Source organism: Propithecus coquereli, unplaced genomic scaffold (assembly GCF_000956105.1).
Source record: "Propithecus coquereli isolate 6110/MARCELLA unplaced genomic scaffold, Pcoq_1.0 Scaffold2, whole genome shotgun sequence".
Classification (NCBI taxonomy): domain Eukaryota; kingdom Metazoa; phylum Chordata; class Mammalia; order Primates; family Indriidae; genus Propithecus; species Propithecus coquereli.
The window spans coordinates 17859233-17877284 of record NW_012144966.1 but is presented as its reverse complement, the minus strand read 5'-3'; the positions used below and the strand labels follow the sequence as shown (position 1 = coordinate 17877284).

The 18052-nt window shown below is 39.0% G+C and overlaps 1 protein-coding gene across 1 annotated transcript in view; it reads left to right on the top strand.

Moving 5' to 3' along the window:
* The first annotated feature begins 3994 nt into the window (after window positions 1–3994).
* The window catches only part of CA2 (carbonic anhydrase II), a 17228-nt gene continuing 3170 nt past the window's right edge, over window positions 3995–18052 (top strand). The window contains exons 1-6 of the mRNA XM_012643610.1: window positions 3995–4237; window positions 5326–5523; window positions 13433–13551; window positions 14034–14126; window positions 15150–15212; window positions 16461–16616. Coding sequence (XP_012499064.1) covers window positions 4204–4237; window positions 5326–5523; window positions 13433–13551; window positions 14034–14126; window positions 15150–15212; window positions 16461–16616 — 663 coding nt within the window. The 5' untranslated portion in view covers window positions 3995–4203. The remainder of the gene's footprint in view (window positions 4238–5325; window positions 5524–13432; window positions 13552–14033; window positions 14127–15149; window positions 15213–16460; window positions 16617–18052) is intronic.

Sequence of the window (18052 nt, the reverse complement as noted above, 5' to 3'; positions counted from 1 at the left end):
CAATAGGCTTTCTATAACCCCTGCAGCTAAAGTATCATTTCCTCACTCGGTATTCTTTACCTCATTCCTGTTTTATTTTTTTATATTAATTATCGCTGTTGGAAATTCACTTTTTTTGTTGTTTGTTTAGTCATTTATTGAATCCTACCCCATCCATCCCCACATAAGCTCCATGAGACAGGGATCATCTGATCCGGTTCATCGTAGGGTTGTATGCTGTGTCGATGCCCGGCACATAACAGCACTCAGTAAGATTTGTTGAATGAATGAATGACTCATCTTGTGTAGCCCACATAGTACATAAAAAAAAATTAAGCACAAAATAGGAGATCAAAAAACATGTAACAGTAATAATGATAACTAACATTTATTAAGCTCTAATTATTGGCACTGTGCTAAATCCTTTAAACACGTTGTATCATTATAGTCCTCACCACAACTCTGTGAGGTAGGCATTGTTATTAACCTCATTTTACAGAGGAGGAAACAATCTTAGCAAAATAAAGACATTTGCCCCAGATCACAGAACTAGTAAACTAACTTACATTCAAAACCAGTCTAATTTCAGCATGAGGTTATTTGTTAACTGACTGGCTTCTGTAAAGTGAAACTGCTGTTGTCCCCACTTGGATTATTAAAATTTCATAATTTCAAAGACTATTATGTGAGTAGCTATTCCATTTGTCCTGGGACTCAGGCCAGGTAAGGGGTGCTCGGTACCTAGGATACAGAGGTAAATAATGTAATACAGTTCCCAACCTCAGAGAGCTCAATTTAATAAGAACATAATATGTAATTGTGGTAGAATAGATGCCTCCATGACTCAAATATTTCTCCTTCCTCCCATTAAACAAAAAAAATGAAACAAAACAAACAAACAAAAAAACCCTCATGTTGCTAGAGGCTCATTCCTTTTAAATTGCTCCCCCAACCTTGCCCAGGTGTTTAACTTTGCATTTATTACATTATATTTTGTTTAGCACTGTCTTGGAAGAACTCAATAGTCATCATTTGCTAAGTGCCTACCTGTGGCAGGTGATTTAACTGAATTCTTTAAACAATGCCGAGGTGGGTGTCCTTATTCCTACTTTACAAATGAGCAGCCAACAGCTTACTGGGGTGGTGGATCACAACCTGATGATTACAATATAGTGTCCGATTAGCATGTGGTTTGGATACCACATTCTAGGGATGTGTGTGCAAAAAGCTATGGGAGCCCCAAGAAGTAAGAGGCTCTTAGCCTCCATTGATATTTACTTGATACTATAGTTGTAACAAATATGAGACTAACTGGCTTTTTCTTAGCTTTTTAGTTAAACATTTAATAAACTACGTATATTTTACTTTGTAAAATATATTAACAATATCTTTATTTTGGGGGGGAAGCAGATGGTTTTCCGTTTTATTTTGCATTTATATTAGAGACTTTTGTTATAATAATTGGAACACAGACTTCAAGTTTTTTTAATATCATACTTTCCTGATATATTATCTGTCATTTTTTCCCCCTCTGTGGCAGAGGAAAATACCTTTCTTCAGGTACTGTCAGTTTCTTTATTTAGGATTATTCTTAAACAAATCCTTTCCTCTAATAGGTGCATAAAAAGAAAATTATTATTTATTTTTCATTTTAAAACTCCAATGTTAGTTATAGTGTTATAGCCAGTGAATCATGACAGCCTGCTAAGAATGCCCTCAATATAATAAAGTTTACATTGGGACTAATCTATAGGAAGGCCCAAAGTCAACTTCGGTATTAAAAAACCAGCCAGAAAAAAAATGCTAAGACAACCACTGTAATACCAAAAAAGTTACCAAAAAAAAAAAAAAAACCTGCTGCAGAACAGTATGGAAAAAAAAAAAAAAAAATGGATCTCTCTTGGTTATCCAAAGATGAACCACTTTCTGTCCTGTGGTGAGTGTGTGACAATGTCCCTAAAAGCAGTTCTTTTGGGGGAGGACCTGCTCCCACTGAGAATTAGTTCACTTTCTAGAAGTGAGAGAGAAGGGAAAATCCCCATAACAAAAGTCCATTTGGTGAACTGCAGTTTGGTGGTGTTTGAAGTTTTAGGGTTATTTACTAATCAAAATATGCTCCTATTTCATCCATGTTAGTAAAGCTACAATCCAGCTTCACAGGAAAGGACAGACCAGGATTCCTGCTGATCAAATAGTCTGGCTACCTTCACAGAATTTTTAGAGCCCATTTTACATTCATAGGCTTTTAATCAACTCAGTGTTTATCAACGTCATATCCTCAGGGCCAAGTGAAGAGTCTTACAGCACTGTGAGTTCCTCCCCTTCTGAATTAAGTAAATATTCTAAAATTACTCAAAGAATCTAAATTGTTTCACTGGGCCCCTAAGAGAGTATGCAGCTACAGAGACACAAATAAAAGGTTCTTCTTAGCTATGCACTACGTTTGATAATGGTCCTAGAAATCTAAAAGGTTCATTACTGCTCTTTTGCCTAAGAACTCCCTGAGACACTAATCAAAAGAGCCACATACTCAGAGCCATACAATTTTCTAGAGTCTTACAAGAACAAGTAAATCTAACATGAATCATAATTGCGTAGAATTGACTAAAATAAATAGAAGATAGTGATTTTGAGATCAACATTGCAAACATTTACACTAATAATTTATCCTGTTATTTATCTATACTTTTTAAATATAAGTAATGCAATGCCAAGGCTGATAGAATCATGCAAAAATATATCCTGCCTCCCCAATTTTAATACTATCCCCTCAAAAGATTGCAGAGACCACAGACCAGAAATCTCTTACAGACATTTTTGTAGCAAAGTTCCCTCGTAGGAAATGAATTTTGTCTTTACCTCAGAACGCCTGACTTATCCATTAGGCACAGTAAGCACAGTGTCTCAGGTCCACAATACTTTTAGATGTCTAGGAAAATATTCTCTTTTAAAATCAGAACAAAAATAAAAGTTTTAGGTCGAAGGAAATGTTTAAATATATAATATTAAGGTATTAATCTTTATATCAACGTAAATGTGTGTGTTTATGAAAAAGGGATCCACCAAGACAAAATGCTTTAGGACCCACGAAAATCATGATGCTGCCTGGCCTCAAAAGTGTCCTTTCTGTCAAATTATTTTGAATGATTTTCTAGGTATGCCAGATTCCAAGTTTTGTCATCCAGGGAAATTCTCACCTCCTTGGAAGACTTTCGCTTTTTTTTTTTTTTCTAGAGTCTTCTGAGAAAAGTGATTTTTTACGAAGTTTTGGTTATTTTAAAACAATTACTCAACTAGAAAGTCTCCTCCCCGAAAGCTAATTTTTTAAAGAGAAGAAGGAGGGTAGAGGGAGAAGATGAGCACTTCAGGGGAGGCCCTGCCAGCCCACAAGGAAATACAATCTCCCAGGCTCGCTTTAGTCGGGGTCACCGGCCCAAGAGACAGCGGCGCCGTTTTCTCGCTTTATTCCACGGCCGTCCAGCAGAGGGCGCGTGGCTCCCGGCGCCCAGGGCTGCTCGCTCTCCAGCGCCGCAAGGACCTTATCCCTATTTGCCCCAAGGTCATAGCTCCTAACCGAGCTTGCCCGCCCCAGGGCCTGGACACCGGAGAGCCAGCCCTCGGAGCTGGAGACCCCGGCGCGGGTGGAGCCGATGGGGCGGGGCGGGAGGGCTACGGGGCCAGGGATGCTATCACAATGGGGACAGGGGATGAGAGGCACCGGGGGCCCGGGTCCCGAGCAGTCCCCGCCGTCGCCAGACTCCGCGCCCGGGAGGGGGATGGGGTGCGCGTAGACGCTCCGCAGCCCCAGTTGGACCGAGGAGCCCGGGAGCTGCCGCCGCCGCCAGAGCGCGCCGAGACCTCGGAGCCTCGCTGCCCGCCAGGAGCCCGGGGCCCGGGCCGCCGGCCTTGGGGAGCTGGGCGGCGGGGGGAGAGGAGCTCGCCAGCCCCGCCGAGCGCCCGTGGAGAGGGCGTTTTCCCCGCCCCCGGAGCCTCGCCCGCCCGGCCCGCCCCGACCGCAGGGAGATCACCTCCGCCCGTCACCTCCTCCCCTGGCCGCCCAGGTCCACCCGGGGTCCCCTCCCCCAGGCCGCCCCCGAGCACGAAGTTGGCGGGAGCCTATAAAAGCCGGCGACGGCGCGACCCGTGGACACACCGTGCAGGCGCCCGAGCAGCCACCGCTAGACCGGCGCCAATTCCTGCCCTGCCCCGACCGCCTGCGCGACCATGTCCCATCACTGGGGGTACGGCAAGCACAACGGTGAGTGCGGGCGGCGGGCGGCGGGCGGCGCACGGGTCCCGGGGCCCCACAGCGCCCGCACCTGCCGCGTACCGCGGCCGCGGGGAGCGCTGGAGGCTCAGGTGCGCCCCGGGCGCCCGCGCGGGGGATGCCCAGTCGCCCAGCTCCGGGCCACTGTCGAGGAATCCCCGCGTCCGCCGCAGGCGCGCAGGGCCCGGGAGAGGGGCGCGCAGCCCTGGCCGCGGGACCCGAGGACAGTTCTTCCCGGGTCTCGAGCTGCGGACCATCCTAGCTGGACCTAGGAGGAGGCGGAGAGGTTATAACGAAAATTTGCAGTTGTTGATCGCAGAGAAACTAAGGGACCCCCTTTCCCAGACCCCGCCAGCTTCAGCACCACCTGTGGCTAAGGCTTTCAGCAAGAACTGTCCCGGGGCATTTTCTAGGGCTCGTTTTAATCCATTGCTCTGATTTCCGAGTTTTCTCTTCGTCTCTCGACTTCTAACGTTGAAGGGTCGGTCGCCAGGAATCGAGCTTTAACATGGCCACAGATCTGGGTTCCCCGGGTCAGCGGGCTGAAGAGAAAGATGCCTCTGGCGTGTCTGGCCCCCCTCGGAGGGTGTGGGGCTTCCCAGGGAGTGAGGACCCTGGCCGTTAAAGGAGGGGTGCCCGGGCCTGAGCAGTGACTCCGTCCTCCCGTCCAGTGCGTGGCACGAGGGAGGAATCTGGACCTGCTTAAATGACTTAAGTGAGCTTGCATATCTCAAATCCACACCACAAGCCCCGAGTTGGTGTCTGCCCAAATTCAGTTGCTGAATTTCAGTAAAACGACTGTATAATATTTATATGGTCCTCATTGATCTAAGAGCTTTACATGTATCGATTCTAGTTCTCCCAAGGACATCTATGAGAAAGATACTATTAACCCATATTACAAATGTGGAAACTGAGGCAGAGATCAAGTGTTTTCCCGACGGTTACTCAGCTGTTGAATGGTGCCGCTAAAATTGGAACCGAGCAGATCGGCTCCGAATCATTGCCCTTTTCTAGGGGTCTGGGTGTGCCCTTCCCCACATTGGGGGATTCACGAGTGTCTTCTCCCCCGCCCCCAGGACCTGAGCACTGGTATAAGTACTTTCCCATTGCCAACGGAGAGCGTCAGTCCCCTGTTGACATCGACACCGGTGCCGCCAAGCATGACCCTTCCCTGAAGCCTCTGTGTGTCTGCTATGAACAAGCCACTTCTCGGAGGATCCTCAACAATGGTCACTCTTTCAACGTGGAGTTTGATGACTCCCAGGACAAAGCAGGTCAGTGTTTAAAAAATAACTTGTGACTTTAAGCCAGTAGCTGTTTCCCCAGCTTAATGGAAGGAGTCAGGAGCAGTGGCAGGAAACCCTTAATAGTACAGTGTGACTCAGTACTCTAAGATGCCTCTCTGGGAATGTTCATTAGGTCCCAGACTCTGAGAAGTAGGCGAATTACCTTGAAGTGTCCTGGGACTTTCTCCCCTGTAAAAGTCCTGGCTTTTATGTAGGGCATTGAATGACTATGATATGCCTGTGAAAAGTCACAAAAGGCAAGGTCCCCTGGCAATAAAGATCAGCAGTGATGAGATTTGTACAAATTGAACGTTTAAGATCCTGTGTAAAATATTTGTCTTCTAGAGTTGATGCCTATTCATTAGAAATATATCTTAGTGAGTATTATCTTCAAGGTAGCATGGAGAAGAATGATGAAAACCTGACAATTTCGAATAATGAAATTTTTGGAATATGTTGTATTTATGAATATTTCTCGATATTGGCAGTATATCTTGGTATCTATCCAGAAATTGATTCCTCGAACGAAGATGTTTTAGAGTTGGGGGACATATCCAGCCCCTTACTGACAAAACCAATTACCATCATTTATTTGTAATAGAGCTGTTTACAGGATGCTCACTGAATGCTTCCTTTTTCTTATTTAAAACAGAAGAACAATCCCATTCAGGCATAGTAGCTGCCTTCTTTGCTCACTGGTTGATTTAATTGCCAGTGCCCTATTTTCCTGAGTGCTTTCCTCTGAAGGTCATTGAAATGGTGCCGTAGACACATTTTGTTTGGTATTGGTGTGGGGGAGCGGGGAGTGGTGTTGGGAAATGAGACAAGATAGAGGAAACTTTCACTGATGTTGCGACGGTTTTGGAGTAATGACTTACGGTAGTAATATATTGTATAATATGTAATTATAACAATCATAGTCAAGTTGATTATTCTTTTTCAGTAGCTGTACAATATACTTTGTTCAGTTTTGGAAAAAATTCTTCTTCCCTCCTTCCCCCTTTTTAAAAGTTTTAGACACTTGGCTTTCTGAAACAGTGATTCTAGAAGACAGGTTGATGGGGGATAATGTGGAGATGATCTGAGAAATGTTTTCACCCTACTGGTGCTTGTGTATAACTCTTGCCAACACACACACACACACACACACACACACACACACACTCTCACACTCACACATTCTGGCATAGTATCATGATTTATTAGAATCAAGTAGAGGATGTACATTGAAGACACTTCAGTGATTCTGCTACATTGCCTTCCCAACCATTCCGCCCACTCAGAAGAAACCATGCTCAAATAATTAAATTAAACAATTTTTTTTCAAGAAATTGAAATTTCAAGAATACTACATATTTATAATATGACAAAGCCAAAGGTCTCGAGGTATTGTACATACAGAAAGAATGCTATAAAATTTTATGTCCAGTCGTTTAAAAAGAAGTGAGCTACTTTAGTCTATAGCTGTCAATATATTTTTAAGAGCCACAATGATATTATTGTTTTCAATGGATGTGGTGTCTACCAAAATATATGCCTCTTTAGATGCTACATAGAAATTAGATGCTTAAAGTCTTTTTTGGAACAATGAATAAACAAATATCTAACAAATGGAAGCAGATGAGGTAATTCCCTCTATTCTTTAAAAAAATGATTGTGAAATAAATTGTTCCAGTAATATATATTCCCAGTAAGTGGATTTCAGCACATAGTCTGGTGGCTATGAGCATAGTCTGGGGTCAGACAGACCTGGACTTGAGTTCCAGCGCTGCCACCAACTAGCTCAGTGACTTTAGGAGTAAGAGGAACTTATCCTCTCTATGTTCTAGTTGTTTTTAACTGTAAAATTGGAGTAACGGTAGTATCTTCTACAGAGTAAGGATTAAATGGGACAGTATATATAAAGCATCTAGCCCAGTGCCTGGCCCATAGCTATTCTTCATAAATGATCTCTGTTGTTGTCATGACTATGCGCCATTTGCCTTTATCAGGAAATTGCTGTAGTTGTTGCACCTGTGACAAGGTTTCTGAAGAAACTTTTTATTTAATGAGCTTTAAGATTAGTTCCCATTGCTTAATGGTATTTAAAATTTTTATTTTCATATATTCTGAAACACCCTACTTGTCATATTAAATATGTACTGATTTTATATATGAAGTTAATATACGGTTATATATTTTACCATGAATATGTTAGTTAAGCTTTGATGGATTTCTCCGTGAGCAGTAACTAATTAGAGCTAGCCACATTTTCCCAGCTATTAATATTTCTTCTGGGGAGTAATGTGTACATTTTAAAAGAAGTTTATATTGTGAAACAGAGTAAAACCACCAGGTTGAGATAGCTCCAACCCATGTCATTGGAGACACAGGTATTATCCACATAGGTCTTATATAAAAATCATTCCTAACAGCAATTAAATGCATGCTAAGCTGAGCATCATGAAGGCAGGATGGAAGCCTGGTCCCTTTCCTGCATCTCCAGGACCCATGCGGAGGGTACCTGAAGTAGAAAGACATAGACATAGTAGACACTGACATTCACTTTGATGTCAGTGCAGAAAAGAAGTTTCTGAGGAACCATGGAAACACAAAGGAGACTTAGTAGTCTAACTGTGTAAGTCAGGAAAGACTTTGCAGGGTAAATAAGGCTTACGTGGAAGCTTGAAGGACTTTGATGTCTTGGGAAGAGCCTCCAGGCAAAGGGAAATAGGAAACACCAGAGAACTTAAGAGAGCACAGTATGTGTTCTAGAAAAGCAAGAGGTATATACTAAAAACAAGGGTCAGGAGTGAATGTTAGGAAGACTTGCTCTCCTTTGCATATGAAAGATTCCTTTGTAATTTTGCCTATCCTACATTTTCAGTTATTTTGGTTAAAGGAGGATGCAGAATATACCAAAATGTCGATAGTAAGAGAAAATACATCTATAGAATAAATTTTAAAAATCATGCCATATGGAAAAACAACGTTTAGACTTTTTTTTTTTTTAAAGAATCGTAGACTCTCAAAGCTAGAACAAAAGGTAGAGATACTCTAGTTAAACCCACTTAAAATAAACATGAAGAAACAGAAAGCTAAAGAGTTTTAAATAACTTACTAAGTCGTCTCCTTAGTTTGCTGGCTAGACTAAATGACAATCACTTAAAAATAGAATTTGAATAAGAATCTTTGAAGGATAATCACAGTTAACAGTTTGTACACACCATGTTTTAAAAACTAATATACTTTTCTGTACACTTAAGTCTAAAAATAATGTATTTGTTTTGGTTATTTAATTGTTTTTAAATCAATAGTTTAACATTCCCTTTGGTTAGGAGTTATTTTTATAGTGTTAACATGTTTAGATATCCTTTACCTCTAATTTCCTGCATTTAAATGCAGTTCGTGTATCTACACTCTCTCCCCCACCCAACCCGCCCCCATTTAATGAGATTTCAGCCTTCTAGAACTTCTGAAAGATTTACGTTCTCAGTATGATGTCCTAATGTTACCTTATACCCAAACTTAATTTTTGGGTATCAGGAACTGAGCTGCTTGAGTTTATTGCTATGTTAAAGCTTGAGAGAATTCTTTTTAAATGGGGAGTTAATAGGCTTTAACTAGAAGCTTGGGTTAAAGCTGTCCTCAATTTTCTAAATTCCTTTAAAAATCAACCACCTTAAATTCATCTTAAATTAATGAAAAATTGCTAAGCCTTTTCAATTAAAAAAAAATTAAAAAATAACTCTCCCTGCTTGAGATGTTTTGTTATCAGCTTTATCTGGGAGAAAAGAATGGCGGTCAAATTATTAACTCATGCTAACTTATTCACTTTTATTAATGAATTTAAAATTGTCCTACTTTATTGCAAAGTTACGGACAAATATTGGAAGCCAGTGCTAGAATTATTGGGCCAACTCATATACAATTCTCGAATCATTTCTGGTTTTTCAAAATTGTAATTTTTAAATACGTTATTTCAAGAAAGAAGGAAGCAGAATGAGTTTACTTGTACTCAATTTTAGCAGACCATTGTCTGTGTGACATAATGGATCTTTATACATGAGTCCTGCTGGACTTTCAGGGACTTGCTTTTGAAGCTCTAAAATGTTTCCTCCCACAGTAATCGTAAGTTAAAAAGAAGCGTAACAACAACAAACAACAGGGCTTGTCATGCACATGGTTAATGGTATCAGCAGAACCCTGAATGTCTAGAAAATTGACCAAAGCTTTCTAAATGCTGTAGTTGATTATGTTTACATCAAAGAGCTTTTCTTTTACTCCTCTATAATTGTCATATAGCTTAAACTACAACTCTGTTCTCTTGAATTTTGACAATATTTATTCTCATGAAAGAGACAGCCAAACATCTTATTGCTTTAAAAGAAAATGGAATATGGATGTCTGAGAAAAAGGCTTGACATGCAGGCCTAGGATTGTTGGCTACTGCCAATAAACAAAACAGTAATGTAAGATTTTAAAATGTTCAGGTTATTTTTAGAGAAGATGGTTCAGCTCCTGAAAATGCCAAATTTTCTGTAGAATTATCCATTTGCTTCGTTAGTAGGAAATCACTTAAATTTTAGTTTTAAACTAAGGATTATTTGGAAGAGTTTGTATTTTGGATTTAAGAGAGATTATTAATGTTCACTAAGGTCTTCGGTTTATTATTCCAATGCATTTTAATTAAATAGTAATAGTAAGTGATTAGGAAGAAAAATATTCAAAAATATTAAATTTTTAGTTTTTAATGTGTAGAAGTAATCTGATTTTTTTCAATATTACTGAGTCTCTTATTTTTCATAAAAACTTGCATAATTTTCCCAAATAACATGTATAGGAAGACAGATTATTCTATGATATTTTACTTGGTACTTATTTTGTGTTATCTATAGTATGTATAACTGATGACAGATCATGAAAATTAAAATTGGAGCTATTAGTGTTGAGATTTGAATTCAAATTGAATTTTGGGAGTCTTGAAAAAAATATTAGAGTAGAAAACCTTATTTATGTATCTCCATCCCTCATGGAACATGTTTCTATGATACATAAATCATTGACTTTTTAGAGCCCAACTACCATGGCTGGATTTTATAGAAAAAACAGTACAGTGAGCAATTTGTCCTATTTTTAAAGATTATTTTTGCATTAGAAAACAGGATTCATTTTAAATAGGGAAAATTTAGGAAATGGCATGCAGTAATCAAAATAAGTAAATAAGTAGATCTGGAATACAGCATAAGCTCCTTATCTTAAACCAAAATGTGCTCTTTTCTGTTCCTCAAATAAAAACATGTATGCTACCTTGATTAGAATTTATAGCAATTTATTAGTATAACAATATTATTGAGGGACTTCTTTGACTAAACTCCATGATAAGAATTTGCTGAGAAATAATGAACTAGTTAAAGAAGGCCAGAAATGCTGCTTTCTATAGCAATTAAACTTTAAGAATTTAATAACTTTTTCTAATTACAGTGGGTTTCTAATCTTCATAGCAATAAGTTATATTTTAACAAGGGCTAAAACAGGTGTCTGCTGACAATAGATTAGCACTGAATGTGTTTAATCATTGAACCCAGAGCTTGCTTGCTTGCTTACTTTCCTTCCTTTTAATGTTAGTAAGGCTTATTTAATAAAGGTTTATATACACTCTTGCCTAATTCTAAATGTTCTCTGAAACAAGTAAGTTAAAATGGAATTTTAAGGTTTACAAGGGAGAGAATAAGAAATAGCAAAAGCTTTATTCTCTTTAAAATGTAAGATCCTGGTATGATTCTTCACAGGTGGAAAGCAGAGACATTTAGAAAATAAGATCTTAGATGCTTTTTTTTTTTTTTTTTTTTTTTTGAGACAGAGTCTCACTCTCTTGCCTGGGCTAGAGTGCCGTGACATCAGCCTAGCTCACAGCAACCTCAAACTTCTGGGCTCAAGCGATCCTACTGCCTCAGCCTTCCGAGTAGCTGGGACTACAGGCATGCGCCACCATGCCTGGCTAATTTTTTCTATATATTTTTAGTTGCCCGATTAATTTCTTTCTATTTTTAGTAGAGACGGGGTCTCGCTCTTGCTCAGGCTGGTCTCGAACTCCTGAGCTCAAACTATCCTCCCACCTTGGCCTCCTAGAGTGCTAGGATTACAGACGTGAGCCACTGTGCCCAGCCAATATGGTTTTATTTAATGAGTTTTGCCACCTGTTAGAATTAATGTTGTTATAAATGGCATTGGCTTTTTATTATCAGTCCATCTGTTACTATTTTTAGAGAGTTAATATAAAGACCTTTTTTCAGTATCAATTTATTTCACAAACATATGTTTCACTTTTAGAATATATTGTTATGGAAAAAAAGGAAATTCTTTTAGTTTTGAAAAAGTCTAGTATTGAGGGCTAAGACTAATTCTTTCCTTACTAAATTATCAGATAAAAGTAAACTTTTACAATAGTTGTTTTTGTGTTTCAAGAGATGTGATTTTTATCAGAATGCATGTTTCTTAACAGATCTGTAATATATCACCATTTATAAGTTGCTCTTTCTGTTTTCATTCTTTTTTTCTTCTGGCCTATTGCAAGGAAGAAGTGGCAGCCAGAGGTTACATGAGGAGCCACAGGAAGGCTCCCCACCCCTAAATATCTTCCAGCCAGTTTTATTTTTTACTTTGAATAGATGAAGGAGTGGTGCTTTCATTTAATCCTATTTAGGTGAAGTTAAGTGAACAGACTTTGTTGTACAGACCTCATCCCTTTGTTTTGCAAAGCTAAAGTAAGTCTAGGCTCACTATTTTATGAAATTATAAAGCAAAGCTAATAAGATACATTTATAGCAAGAGATGTTTTAATCTCAGTACTAGAAAAATGAAATTAAGATAGTAGCACTAAACTACTTTTAACAGCTTTTAAATATTTTGGTTAAATCCCATTAATACTTATAAGTTAGGTAAAAAATCTTTGGGGGGATGATTTCCCACTATTTTAATCCTCTCTCGAGACACAACTCATTAAATATTTACAAATAGATTGTATTCTAAGAATGTGATTTCTACTATTGATTTTACTAAATAAAGTTATATCACTACCAGAATAGTAGAATCATGGGATAGTTATTAAAGGTAGAATTTTAAGTTCTTGGAGATAATAGAGCACATTACACTGTGTATGGAAAACGATCAGTAAATTACTGGTGAAGTAATAGATAATTTAATGTATCCATTTTACGGATTAGGGAATTAAGGCCAAAGAGGTTCAGTGAAAATTTTTAAGGGGACAAAGCTAGCTAGCAGCAGTGACAATCCAAATTTTAAAGGCTTTGGGAAGCCTATGTGAGGACAGTTGGATTTTATAATGTTAAGATCAATGGGATGCTTATTATTTCACAACTTCTGGTATGTAAGAACTGGTATCAAGGGTAGCAAGGCAGGCTATAGGGCAGTCACTGGGCTGTGGTAGAAGACAGGTTCCCAGGTTTGCAAGTGTGTGCAGCAGACCACTGCATTGGCAAATAGCTTCATTGGCTCTTCCTAAATGATTCACAAAGGAATTATTATTTCTACTTAAAATTTCCTCTCTCTGGATGTGAACCTATGACTCTAAAACAAACCCAGAAAAGAGGTACTGCTATGATCAGAAAACAAAGATGAGAAAAGCATCCATCCTTCAGCCAACACATGTGAGGAAAAACAAAACAAAACAAAAAAATTGAAATGATTTTGTTCAGCAGTGTAGACTAAACCTGAGTCTGGATTTAATTTTAATTTAATTTTCACAGAGCGAAAATGTGGCTAAAGGTATATACATTTGGTACCATAAAATGGGACTAAAGACGGTAATATTTAGTATTGCGTATTTCATGTGTGTATGTATGTGTATATGTGTGTACATACATGTGTATTACATATATATATTTCTTAACTTTAGTGCTCAAAGGAGGACCCCTCGATGGCACTTACAGATTGATTCAGTTTCACTTTCACTGGGGTTCACTTGATGAGCAAGGTTCTGAGCACACTGTGGACAAAAAGAAATATTCTGCAGAGGTAAGATATGCTTTATTTCTTTCCAGGTAAAAATGTTTGTAAATTGACATTTAGCATTAATTTCAAAAGCTTAATTTTGTAAATTCAACTCACATCAAGTGAACTACTTCTTTTACAAAGGACCTTCACATTTGCTTTTATAACCTTTAATTGTGACATTACAATTGAGGCTCACAACTTTCTCTACTGTCTCCAAGGATACCAGGTGCAAAAAGTAAATGAATTTAAATTCATTAATTTGTGCCTCCCCTCAGAACTATATGTTTCTTTGTCTTAGCAGTTGTTGATGGAATCACTTGCCATTATACCAAGTGCTATAGTGGATAATTAGAATTAAAATGAAAGGAAAGTTTTCATTTAAAATTATCTGCATTTTCACCTTCTTTTGTTAATTTGGCTATGAGAAGAAGATCCTTGGATAAGATCTATAAGCTTTTATTATGTAAATCATTCATTGTGGGTTTGTCTTTTATGGGCTTTAGCTTCACTTGGTTCACTGGAACACCAAGTACCCGGATTTTGGAAAAGCTGTGCAACAACCTGACGGACTGGCTGTTGTGGGTGTTTTTGTGAAGGTTAGTGGATGGCCCAATTCTTTTCTTTTTCATGTTTTCAAGAAAGATTGACCAGACAGAACATTCATAACAAACAGAACATTCTACAAAAGACTGCAGGAAATGCCTTTGGCTCCTAAATATTTTCAGGCTTATTTCCCCCTCTATATCTGCTGGTAGCAACAGAAGGAAGACAAAAGAGACAATTTGAGAGGTATTTATTAGGTACTATTTGGATGTAAATGTGAAGGACATAAAGAGGTCAACTTCGCATGACTGCTAGGTATTTGTTTTGTTCTAATTTCACTTGAAGCTACGCAGAACTATTACGTGATAAATGATGCTAAAGTAAGGTCAAATTCTGGAGAGGGGAAGGACAGTGACTTGGTCCTGGAGAATTTCAGGCAACAGTGGGACTCAACAGGCTGAGCTGCCCTCTAGACAGTTGTAAAGGGCAGGGAAGAAAGCTCTGGGCTGGAGATTTATGAGCCCTGATTCATATGTTCAGGTGGAAGCTACAGGTATCTATGAAATCATCCAAGGCTGGCATAAAGAGGGAGATGGGAAAGCAGCTCAGGACACATCCCTGAGAAACTATAAAACGTAAGGCCTTTAAGGCAGGGAAAGATGTGAATGACTAAAAAGGAACACAGGAGTCAAGGGAGTCACTAAGAGGTTGGAGGACATAGGGAAGCCAAAGGAGGAAAGGATTTTTAAAAAGGAGAGAAGACAATAGTGTAAAAGCTTGCAAGCAAATTAAGGTAAGCACTTGAAGAATATTGTTGGTTTTGGAGATCACTGGGGACATTTGACATGGTGGTTTCAGGAGGACTATCTGGGCAGAGGAAGAAGCAGGTTGAAGATTCAGGGAAAGTAGGAAAGTCCATGATACTGGTGTCATCTGGCTAAGACTGATGTGTGACATGTGTAAAGGGGCAGATTTGGGTTCATTATTTGGAGAAATTTTATAACAGAGTCACCCAAATCGAAACTGTTACAGTACCAACTAGGTTACAGTATCTTTTCCCTTGTGTTTTTCTGTAGATTGGCAGTGCTAAACCAGGCCTTCAGAAAGTCATTGATGCTCTGGATTCTATAAAAACAAAGGTAAAATTCCACTAAGGTGGAATTTTCTGCCACCTTAGTAGAGTACCTGTTCTCAATACTCCATTGATTTTGGATTTTCTTTTGATCAAATTGAACAGTCTCGATGACATGTGGTGTTTGGATGAGTAAAAGGTAAAATATCGTGTGTATATTTAATTGTCTTTTCTTTCTCCAAAAGTCGTTCCTAAAGCTAGTATAATTCCTAGTCGTGTACCTATTTAATCTTGCTTCCCCATCATTTGAACGTCCATACATGAGAGAGAATCTCATGACTGGTCATGATCTTCTGGTCAAATTTTTCACTCATTCATACAGCAAATATTTGTTGAGTATTTATTACATGCCAGCCACTTTGCTAACACAAGAGATACAATGGTGAACAAGATAAATGTGGCCCCGTTTCATGGAGATTTTATTTTATGACCTCTTTGAATTGATCCACCCTGTATTTAAATGCTTTCTACAGCATAGCTGTATTGAGGTCATTGAGCATCTACTTAAATACTACAGTCACTTCCAGTGGCAGCCCTGGCTCTATAAAGCTGATCCTCACGTTGAAGCAGCACCTGTCTTCTGAAATGCTCACCTTTCACTTCTAGCTTGATCCCCTTGAATTATATTGAATAACCTGATCTCTGTTCTACATAACCGTATTCTCTCTCTACTCTGGACTTTCACTTACCACTAGCTAATTATCTTTAGTTCCCTTTAACTATTCTCATATGACATAATTTTCTCTCTTTGCAGCAATCTTTCACTCTTCTAGTAAATCATTCCTGTTTGCTTTAAAAGTGTAGTGTCCAGAACTGAATGCAGTTCTTTGGTTCTGATCTCGTCATCAAATAGGATAGCAAGAAACATCACCTCCTCATCAAGGATACTCTGTTTCTGTTACTGCAACCTAAAATTGCATCATTTTAGTGGCAGTAGTCTCATTTTAAATGCAGCGTGTGATCAGTTAATGACTTAATGGAAAATATTATATAAGGGATTATTTTAGAGGACAAGATGAAAAATGGACAAGTGAAAATAGTAATCAGTTTTCCTTGCTCACACCTGCCAATTTATATTTCCAAATCAAATGTCTTCTGTTAATTTCATTTTGTTTACCACTGAATATAGAACCACTCTTTAAAAAAACTTTTCTGGCTATCAGAGGGGAATATACCTCTCTATGTCCCCCTCTCTCCCACCTGCCTCCTCTCCGATGATGTGATGGTTTTAACCTGTCCCTTTGCCTTGTTCCAGGGTAAGCATGCCGACTTCACTGACTTTGATCCTCGTGGTCTCCTTCCTGAAAGTCTGGACTACTGGACCTACCTGGGCTCACTGACCACCCCTCCTCTTCTGGAATGTGTCACCTGGATTGTGCTCAAGGAACCCATCAGTGTCAGCACGGAGCAGGTGGGTTTGCTAATGGGAGGCCTATTTAGAGATGTGGAGTGTTTAATGAAGGCAGAGGACCTTGGCCTCTGCAGTCAGACAGACCTGGGATTTAATCTCCCTTCCTCTACTGCTTGCTATGAACTAGTGCCCGTGACAATGCTTAGCAAACGAACAGCATTCAACAAATATTTATTGTTATTAACCATAACCTTAGGCAGTTTGTTTAGTCTGTAAAACTGGATAGTCATTGTAAGATTCAGTAAGAAATGTGTCTGTCACCTAATAAATGGTTTCTTTGTCAGTTATGAGGAAACTGAAATTCAGAAAAATGAGATTTCATGGTCAACCTTACATAGGTATCAGGGATAATTCCAGCCTACTACTCACTCACATCAGAGGTTTCTGCAGTTTTATTTATATCAGAATGCATTTCTGAATCCCGACAAAAATGAGAATCGTCCCTTGGAGAAAAAGTACCTATTAAAACTCACTCCAAGCTGCTTTAGAGGCTTAGGGAAGATATTCTTACATTTCCAATGCAGTGTACTTTGTGATGTTCAAGTGATTAATGCAGCTTCTAACTCACTGATGAGTATCCACCAAAGTGGATACAAATGAATTTTTCCTGGACTGTCTCTTAGCACACAGTTGAAATGTAGAGAATGGACATTCCTTAGGATTCACAAGAATTTGGATCCTGAATAATTTATGGAGCAAGTCAACAGCCAACAGTCTTGAAAATGATAACTGTCTGAGTAGTGATAGTGGGCTTTAAACCTACAAAAATTCGGAATCATGGTTTAGAGCTGCAATGTGCACCAGATATTATGTTGTCCAACCTTCCCAATTCACTAAGCTAGAATTGTGTTGTTAAGCAGTCTGAGAAAATTGAAGTGCTTTCCACTTAGCTACTTCATGGCAGAATCAGGTCTGGGAGCAAGAATTCTATTCCTGTGTTCTGCTTTAGAACAGTAACTCATAAGTACTACAGATATTCCACATCTTTCTTTAGAGGACATCTATATCTAACTAGAAATTTCCTTGTAATATATCAAAGTGGGCCAAAAAAAATTGTGTGCTTGACTGGTTTGTCAGTTGAATATTTGACCTTGTGGTCATAATGTATTTGAGCAAGCTTCATGAAATAGTAGCATAAGGGAAGGTTATAATAATGACACTTCTTATTTGTAGATGTAGTATTTGAGTTATAATTAAAAACATGAAAATTCTTTCTCTTCCTTCACTGGGCATAATCCAGCTTGAGATCATGGTCTAACATTCAGAGCTGTGTCAACAAACGGATTTATTGTGTACACACACACCCGTAGCCAGAAATACACATGTAGGTAAGGGCAATTGAACCTGTTCCAGTAGTCCCTGTGCCATGAATTTTCCCTTTAAGGTAGTACGTGGTATTAAACTAGATATATTAATTGTGTATATTGGCAAAATAC